This window comes from Python bivittatus, unplaced genomic scaffold (assembly GCF_059951505.1).
Source record: "Python bivittatus isolate LINGU-HERP-01145 unplaced genomic scaffold, Pbiv_v1 ctg000220_np1212, whole genome shotgun sequence".
Classification (NCBI taxonomy): Eukaryota; Metazoa; Chordata; class Lepidosauria; order Squamata; family Pythonidae; genus Python; species Python bivittatus.
In genome coordinates, this window is record NW_028277048.1 from 29,868,802 (window position 1) to 29,878,532 (window position 9,731).

General features: G+C 41.9%; 1 protein-coding gene across 4 annotated transcripts in view; it reads left to right on the forward strand.

The window, feature by feature from the left end:
* The window catches only part of ITGA7 (integrin subunit alpha 7), a 57,017-nt gene extending 49,820 nt beyond the window's left edge, over positions 1-7,197 (forward strand). For 3 of the 4 annotated variants that reach the window (XM_088138223.1, XM_007435428.4, XM_007435429.4), the window contains 3 exons: positions 346-444; positions 993-1,118; positions 3,602-7,197. In XM_088138223.1, coding sequence (XP_087994349.1) covers positions 346-444; positions 993-1,118; positions 3,602-3,781 — 405 coding nt within the window. In that variant the 3' untranslated portion in view covers positions 3,782-7,197. Of the gene's footprint in view, positions 1-345; positions 445-992; positions 1,119-1,627; positions 1,741-3,601 lie in introns of all 4 variants that reach the window. The other variant, XM_007435430.4, reaches the window with a different exon arrangement.
* Positions 7,198-9,731: the final 2,534 nt, after the last annotated feature.

Here is a 9,731-nt window from a genome sequence, read left to right on the forward strand (position 1 = left end):
GGCTAGGGCGCAATGCTGTCCTTGTTGACTTAATGCTGGATAATTTCAAATGGTGATGGATTTATTTCCTAGCTTCTTTTCCTCTCCCACCCAATATCAAGAGAAAAAGAATCACCAATCACTCCCTACAATACCTTTATGGGAGCTGCTATAGCTTTGCTAACATGATGGCTTGCAGTCCTGAGCCCCAGGGTTTTGAAACTCCACATCATATAGCAAGTGATGCACGAGAAGCAACTGCAGTTTGCATTCTTTGTGATGTTATAACTAAGAGTCTGTGCTGTTCTGCAGAGAGCACTTGGATGGCTCTTGGCTATGCTGAACCCGGTTTCCTTTTGCTCCTAGGAATTTGCTCATATGACATCAGTGGAAGTGATTGTTCGTGCCAACATCTCAGTGAGCTCCACCATCCGCAACCTGGTCCTAAAAGATGCCACAACACAGGTCTTGCAGCCTCACAACTCATTTCCCTTTATGTGTTCCTTGTACAGTATAAAATATTTTGCAGTGTTTTAGGATCATCTCACCCAACCTGTTGTCCTCCAAATGTCTTGGACTTCAATTTTGATAATTTCCAACTAATAGGGCAAAATGATATGCTGACTGGAGAATGAATGTAGGAGCTGAAATATCACACATCTGGAGGGCACCAAGCCACAAAAACTTTAAGATGTCCATTTCCTTCCTTCCTGGACCATCTACTGTAAACCATCTCCCTAAGTTAGGGAGGAGGGGGATATTACTGGAATCATTAAGTGCCAGATATTAGAGGAGGCTTTACAGGTCAGTGGTACCCATTAAGAGACCAAGACGGTGGCTACGAGGCCAAAAGTGAAGGTGGCCAGATCAACCTCTTCAATGAGCTATGAGATTTTGTATGAAAAGCAGGGCAGAAACAGTAATGGCTATTTCATTAACAGCAGTATAACCTGTACCCCCTCTTGCACATTTCAGGTTTGCTCTCTCACTTTCTGCAATTTTCTTTTCCCCAGATCCCAGTGACTGTCTACTTGGATCCTGCTGTGGCCTTGACACAAGGTGTGCCCTGGTGGATCATCCTCATTGCTGTACTGGCTGGAATCCTAGTACTGGGCCTGCTAGTCTCCATCTTATGGAAGGTGAGATGGCCAGAAAAAAGGGCCTGTGATGGCTGGGATGGTATTGCTTTGCCTCTGGTCCTTCTGCCAGCCTTGATACTGAGGCAAATGTTACATACATACATGCATGTATGCGTTTCAAGTACTTTTATATCACTTCAGTCAAGAAGATGGTTCCAAGTTGTACTGTATCCCCAGGCAACCATAATTGTTGTCTAATAATATCTTCAATTTCATGGTGATTATTTCTACTGTAACATTCCCTAGAGGCCATTCTTTATAGCTGAAATGTCCCTGAGATCACCTCCATCCAAAACAATTGCAGTGTATCTGCTAGGATTCACATTTGGGGAAATAAGTATCTGCTGATGGGCATGTGAAAACTTCATTTTGGAGCTTGGTGGGGAGATAGTATCTGCTTGAATGCATCCATGGACTCTGATAGGCATTTAAGGAAAGAAGACTTCATCTTTAAGGAGCAGAACCTTAGCAAGTCTGATAATACTATTGCTACTTCTCCCAATTCCCAGTGTGGCTTCTTCAAGAGGACCAGCCAAGTCTCCAAATATTCCACAAACTATTATCGGGCCCGGCTGGCGATACAGCCATCTGATGCAGACAGGCAGGCCATGGAGGCCTAGTGGTAATGCCTGGTCTCACCTACCTAACTGACCCTCTCCCTGAATGTGTATTGGAGTGTGTGAGAGCACAGATGACAGAGAAATAGCAAGTAATGGAATGCTGTTCCTGTAAGAAACCTAAGAATACTAGTGCATGTGTTCACAAACAGCAGTTCCATTGTCTGCGTCCCCAAGCATCTATGGAAGCATGTCTGCAGGACTTGGCAGATCCTAACAGATATGAGGAATTACGATTCTTGTCTGCATGTGCTATTGCTCTGTGGGATGCAAGAATATTAAATGTCACACAACTGTAACTCACAGTTGTGTTACATTGTGTAACACAATGTAATTCAATATTGAATGTAACACAATAACACATGGATTGTTAAGGGCATTACAAACAGTTAGCAAAGCCTAGAAACTTAAAGGCATTGGCAAAGTGTGTGCACACACAACATAATTCGGAATCTATTTGGGGGCATGAAAGGCATACCTGTAAAGCATGAAGAACATTAGTTACTACTCCAATGTTTGATCACCAGGTCACACTGGAGAATGTACTTCTTGGGCTGGATAGATGGGTGGAGTAGGACTAGTGGATGGGGCTTCAGCTGGAACAGGGCCCTATCCACTGAAGCATCCTGCTACAGTAGCTGCTCCTTCACCTTACTGTTTCTACTTCTTCACCTGCCTACCTGAAGCAAGTGAGCAGAGGCCAGGAAGGTGGTACAGCCTCTTTCCACCTTGTCTTCTGAATGGGACCAAAAGGCAAGCACAAATGGGTAGCCGTAAACAGTAGCAAGGAAGAACTGTATTAACCTAATGGGTACAGGGCCTCCTGGTGGCATCTTGCCCAAGGCCCCTCCAATCTTGAGTTGTTGCATGGGTGAGAAAGAACATGAAAAGTGCTTAGGAACATTTACAGTATATAAGGATACTTCCAAATGTTTCCAGTGGATGGGAGCAACAACTTGATTTTTGTCTAGTCCAGCTCTATCTGCATTCTTCCCATCATCTGTAAAGAGATGTACCTTTGATCTGGCTGATTTTTCATAAGGGCTGCAGGAGTCCGTTGGGCAGGAAAGAATTACACTGCCCCATAATTCTTTTTTAGTTATTAATGACGTTTACACTAAAATACTAAAACTGGAAGATAGGATTCAGCATCTAGTTGTGTGCTAGGATAACACACAGGAGGGGAATGATTGCAAAAGGGTAAGTCTAAGGTAAATGAATCCTCCTGTCTGTACTGAGTGCTTGATAATAGATCACCCTGCCACCATCACCCCCTACAATCACACTCCTTTCTTTGCAGTCCTGACTGGACATCTGATTAAAAAAATTATGAACTCTCAATAATAATATTAGAAGATAGATTAAGGTTAGAATGCAAGAATTCCACTGAGTACTCTATTTTTAGATGAGGCGCCTATATATAGACAATTTAGGGGAGTAAAACTTTTGCTCATTTCCTCTCATTCTTTTGACATAGGTGGCTGGAAGCTTGCCGTTGTTTGAAGGCAGGACAGTATTCATCTGTTTATTTTTCTCAGTGTGAAAAATAACACACCCACTTCCCCCCTCCAGTGCATTGGACTTCTGTTCTCAGATTTTTTTCAGATGTTAACAGAGGTTTGTGATGGTTGAAGTCCAACACATCTAGAGGGTCCCAAAAGCTCTATGTTCTAGATGCATGGTGTGCATTGAGTGTTTCCATCCCACTAGATAAAGAACAGGTGCTGGAGTTGACCTACGGCAGTTGATGGATGCAGTTTATGGCTTAGCTGAAGGACTCAAGAACCCCTTTGTTCTAGCATTCATGTGGTAATTGGGGGCAGTGCTAACTTTACTGAATTCACATAATGGCTTCCTCTCTTCCAGCTTGGTTTCTTCAAACGTGCCCACTATGAGAAAGCCAAGATACCCCAGTACCATGCTGTCAAGATTCCCCGCCAGGAGCGCCAGCTTTTTCATGAGGAGAAGACAGGCACCATCACCAAGAAAGACTGGGTCACTAGCTGGAGTGGGGACAGTGATGGCCATGTTCCTCTTTCAGCCTAACTACCTCCCTACTCTGTCCTCTTCTTGCAAGTTCCTGATTATAAGGAGACTGCTTCTTAAGGAGGGACTTTTTGGTGGCACCAGCCTGGCTAACTGGAGCTGTGCTCTTGGCATGCTGTGCAGGCACTGGATGACCCTTTCAGGGGAGGTTCAACAGACACTTGGGGGAACTGATGTTTAACAGAGGAGGTTGTGCTGACAGATTTGAGAAGGCCCAAAATTTTAAGAGTTTTTACTTCCAGGGATGTTGATTTTTCTTGTAAAGCTGAGCAGTATCTGATGAGAAAAATGAGCCAGCATCTGACTGAAGAAATATTCTTCCCCCCCACCCTGCTTCAGTTTCCCAAAGAGTCATCAGCCAGGGTGAAAATACCAATGAACTGTGCACCCTGATGTTGAGAGCTGGAACTGTATCTACTTTTGGGTGTATGGGCCATCGAGTCAACCCTGACTCCGGGGACAAGTCCCAGCAGTTTTCTTGGCAACATTTTTGGAAGTGGCTTGCCGGTACCTTCTTCCTAGGGCTGAGGACATCACTGCAAGAACAGCATGAATATACTGCAGGATCTGATCCTTTGGGAATGGATCAGATCCTCAGAATGAGGAGAATGTGGATTGCTTGAGCAGCGTACAGGGCCCCAAAGCCTGTGTGTGTGTGTGTGTGTGTGTGTGTGTTTGTGCGTGTGCATGCAGAAGATGAGTGACAGAGACTGCCTTCTTTTGAGCAAGATCATTGTCTTCCTGCCAGCTTTTTCTAATTTTCATTGTCTAACTAATAATATTAGAAGCACTTGATGCCTACAGTGGTGAGTTCAGTTGAATCTGATACGACATGCTTTAAGTATCAAAGGTTCTTATTATTGTGTTTAAAGACAGCACTAAAAATCTCTCAGTTGCTTGTCTTCTTCCCTGAAAAAAGGTAAGACTCTAGAGGCCCATCCCTATCCAACCATAATAGCTGTCTGTCTGTTGGTCTCGCTGTCATAAACACACACATGCATACACTTGTATCTCTATCCACTGATTTCCTTTGGCTGCCTTAGCACCTCTGTCTCTCTCCTCTTTTTTATACCATTGGCATACAGCAACCTACCTCATCAGCTTACTATGAGGATAGAGTTGATAAGCAATAGTTATTGGAAAGGACAGATGAATTTTGAATAGCAAAACTAACCAAGTTTAAAGAAAAGTCATGCCCAAAAGATAAAGCCAAATTCAAGCAATTACAGTGCCCGCTGATCCACATTGTCTGGCCTACATGCTTAATGGAGATGCAAAACCATTTTTATGCCACAAAAAACAATAAAGTTTAAAGAAAAATGGTGCATGTGAGCGAAGTTGGCTTCCTATCAAAACTATTAAATGGCTTCACTACTTTAGAACCCCTCTGTGCATATTTAGTGAATTTCATGAAAAATAAGTGTCTAGAGGCTTTTTTTCACTGAGGCTTCATATTATCCAATTCACCTATTCACTCATAACATTAAGCCATAATATGGTTTGGTTTAACATGAGGTGTGAACTAACCCATTATAGCTGTGCATTATATGCAAACTCTGCTGCTATAGCTTGTTCAACAAATGATGCTTTAAGAAATCTGTTTTAGTTTTGTATTTTGAATGCAGCCAATCTCCTTCTCTAGTGGAAAAAAAAGCATTGAGGCCAGCTTTGATTTTATTAATATGATTATCCCAGATGCTTCTTTTAAGTTTCTGTCCTACTGGCATTTGTTCCTAATCACAGTAACGAAACTGCAGCAGAAGTGGCTTTCACACTTAGATCCAGTCTCCAGCTGGAAAATGTTAGGAAGTGCTCTCCATTGGAGAAGATGATAAAGGGAAGGGGAGGCATTCAGTAACCCATTCCTTCATTAGGAACAGATTGGTTGAGGTGGCATCTGTTTGACAATTTGCAAATGCCATATTGCCTGAAGGAAAATAACTCCAAGGGACTTCACATACATGCACGCACATGTTCCATTTTCCAATGATTAGTAAACTCTTTATTTTTCAGAATTCATATGTGAATTCTTGGTCTCCAGCAGCTGAAAGAATCAGACTCTAGGCATTCATTCCCTGTTAGTGTGGCAGCAAAATCAAAATGCCTAATTTGAGTCAGGAATAAGGAACAGCACATTGACTACAAGGGATTTGCCGTATTGTTTTTTAGCCTTCTTTCCAAATTATCTCCTTAGCACACAGAAGTCTGTAATTACAGGTTTTTTTCCCTTTATAGAAATAACAATTCCATATCTATCGGTCATATACCTGTTAAAGTTTAGATGTCATAAATCTAGGGAAAATGCTGAGAAGTATAAGAACACTATATAAAACAATAAGGCTTTGGTCATGCCAGTTTTCAGTATTTTGCAATATCCTGTTCATCAGAAGACATAGAAATATACTTTGGCTTTGCTTTCACCAAAGGAGTGAGCAGCTGCTAATTACTTTTATAGCAGAAAGCGACACTGCTTTCCACCCCACCATCCACCACCAAGAAAACATCCTGACCACTGGAAATAATTCATGTGGAAACATTTTGGGAGAAGAGAACCATTTTCAAAATCTCTGCAGTGCCCTGCTTAATTAGCTCACTGGACTTAAATAAGTAGTAATGCAGATGAAAAAAAAACCCTCAGTGGAGATCTTGAAGACCTAAATATCAAGACTTCTCTTTATGTGTGCATTGTTAGGAACAGAATCATGTTAGTTTATGGTAGTAAAAAACCAGGAGTTTGGTAGCACCTTTTCCAACTATCAAATTTTATTAAATACCTTTTAATAAAATTTGTTAGGTGAAAAAGGTGCTACCAGGCTCCTGATTCTATGTGAAGTGTCACAAACATTCCTGAACATGCAGATGCATCTCATAGATCAAGAAGCTATAAGCTATTCAGAACATTTCAAGATGCTGGAAGTAAGAGTTTAATGAGTGGGTGGGTGTGATTCCCTGCTGTTCATCTTGTCTAGCCATCACACCATGCAAGACTATACACTCTTAAAATCAGTGGTGTATATTCATAAATAACTGCACTTCGGTGCTTAGCCCTAAATAAAATTAGTTGCTATGGCATTATTAGCATCACATAGCACGGTGTGTGGCTGGGAAGGAGGATGGTTATACAGGCAGCCACATCGTCCAGAGGGACTTGGGACTGGACACCTGCAGGTACAGGCTCGCATGGCTACTAAAAGAATCGTCCTGGTCTCAGAAGCGGTTCAAGAATTTCAGTATGCTGTGTTTGTAAAGCAATTCAAGTGCTTTCTCTGTAGGGCAAAGAGAGATGATCTTCAAAATATTCTTTGTGCGGGCCAACTATGTCCTTTATCAAAAGAACAACAAAGCAGGGTTAAACCCTCTTGTTTTTTTTAATTAAAGATTTATAATTATAGACCAAAAAAAAAAAGGAAAGAAAATACAAAATATCTGGGCTAAAAAGCTTATTCACAGTGAGAGGTAAGCATGCCCATATCATGTTCAGACCCACCATTGCTATGGCATAGAATTTATCCACCTTCCTAGAGACTTTGGTCTTGCTTGTTTAATGGGAAACACCTCCATCTTGCATTGTACAAGCACGTGTGCAACCATCTTGATTTCTTCCATTTCTGAACATATACAAAAGCACACTGGATAGGGGATATTTTCGAATCTCCCAGTCAATGAACCTTACAAAAATTTTGCTTAAAATATAAAGCAGTGCTTAGCAAGCTTTCTGAAGGATGAGCCACTTTTTAGATTCAGAAAATGTGAGGATCACCAAATTAAATACTGCCTCCCATGATTTTGACTTTCTAGTGATGTTTTTGGAGAATAAAATAATGATTATAGCTCCATTGGTGCATGCTTCCTATGCACTCCCTTTTAAAAGGCCCTTAGAAACTAAGTTTTGGACCAAAGATGATAAAGTAGAGTACTTATTTACCACAGAGGCAGGAAGTGGACTCTCGCCTGGCCAGCTGAGGGTCAGTGCAGTGGAGGGAAGGGGCTGAGGCACGTGCACAGACAGCAGCTGGCTAGAGTCCATTTGCTACCTCAGTCCTCCTGGGAAATTACTGGGGTCATTTCCAGTTTAGTTTGCACCCAGCACAGTCCATCAGTCCTATCCAGATCGCAGCAAGCCCACACGCCGCTCAGTTCAGCTAGCAAAATATATAGCTTGACGTTTATTTACTAAACACTGAAAAACAGTTCACTGGCAAAAACAGAATGAAAGGCAGGCAAAGCTACGAGGAGAGAGGCAGGAGCAAAAGGCAAGAATTTACATTATTCCTCTATATATCAAAGGCACTGAACTTTCCAGAGCCACTGGAAACAATACTGTGAATAATTAGCATGGACAGTCCCAAAGGGAGCGGCCTTTGGTATTCTAGCCTAGGCCCTCTTACTTTTGCAACAGCAGCAGAATAGAAATGGAAAGTAGGACACCAGGTGATCTCTACACCATTAAAAACAATTTGGTGGATGGGGATGATGCTTCCAACAAGTCTTACCTTCCAGTGTGCACCAACAGTCAGCTGGTCAGGAACAAGTTCAGGCCAATGAATGTGGGGAAGCTGAGCAGTGATTGTCTAAAGACTACGATCTGAGAATCACTTATGAGCATTTTACCCTGTAGAATCCATTGCCTTTGTGAAAACAGGCAGTAAATATTGTCTATAACAGACCTAACACAATGTATGCATTACCTATTCTCCATTGATTAATTTAGGTCTATTCAGAGTTGGGCACTATGAAGAACTCATTCTAATATAGTCAAGATGGTGAATTGTCTGCATTTTCCTGTACAGAGAGCAGCAGGCTGACTCCTCCTTTAACCTCTCTTCCACTGTGATTTCCACCTTTCTTTCCAAAACTGAGTGTCCAAGCATTGGATCTGCTTATTCTCATGTCCCCAGAGTGCTGCAGCAAAGCAAACTTATAAGCAACACCCCAAACATAAAGGGCCACAAGGCAGCTCTTTGGAGGCTCCTTGGCTTCAGTGTGCTTGCAACAAAGCAACATAAATCACCGGGTTTCAGAAAGCATTTTACAGGCTAATGATCTCTGTGCCTGCACAGAAGATACTACTAGTGAGTTCAATGGAGCTAATTCTCAGTTAAGTGAGTATAGTATTGTTGTCTGAGATAACACAGTTAACATGAAAAGACACATCACGGCTCTGTTCTCACACGGCTTGTTTTTGGTTCAGTTTGCTGTGCAATGTGCCCCAACCATTGTGGTTTATAAACCACAGCTTTTGGTGCAGCATGTTACATAAGTCAGTCATTTCAATAAACCATGTTTAAACAAATCAAGTCTTAGATGATGTGCAAACCAGGTCTATAAAGGAGCTGTTGATAGATCTGTTTCTGTGAGAGACAAATGTCCTCTGTGGGGAGGAGAAAGTACCATATATATATATATATGTGTGTGTGTGTGTGTGTGTGTGTGTGTGTGTGTGTTTTTCCAATAGAAGAAAGGATCTGTGGCTCAGGGCTGAACTGTGGAGTTCTTGCTGCCATGAGCTTGGTTGTCTGTTTGCAGACGTTTCATTGTCCAACTAGGCAACATCATCACTGTGAGTCTGATATTACTGATCACCACACTGATGATGTTACCTAGTTGGGCAATGACACGTCTGCAAGCAAACAACCAAGCTCCGAGAGCGGCAAGAACTCCACATACATTTTGCACATTTGTGGACTTTCAGTCTTCATCAATCATCAAAAGAGAGGCAGGTACAGAACAAGGAAACAAATCCATTATGAGTGGTTATCCTTCTAAAATTATTTCAGGCCCTCCCCTGCAGGATTGTCTTTTACAAATCAAAAAGTGACTTGATAGCAGCTGCAAGAATATCAAGCTCTGGCATGACAGCACTTATACAAGGAACTGGTCAGGAGGTTTTCCAAAGCTATCTGGTTCTGAATGACAACTATGAAATAAAGAGGAAAGGCAGATGCAATGT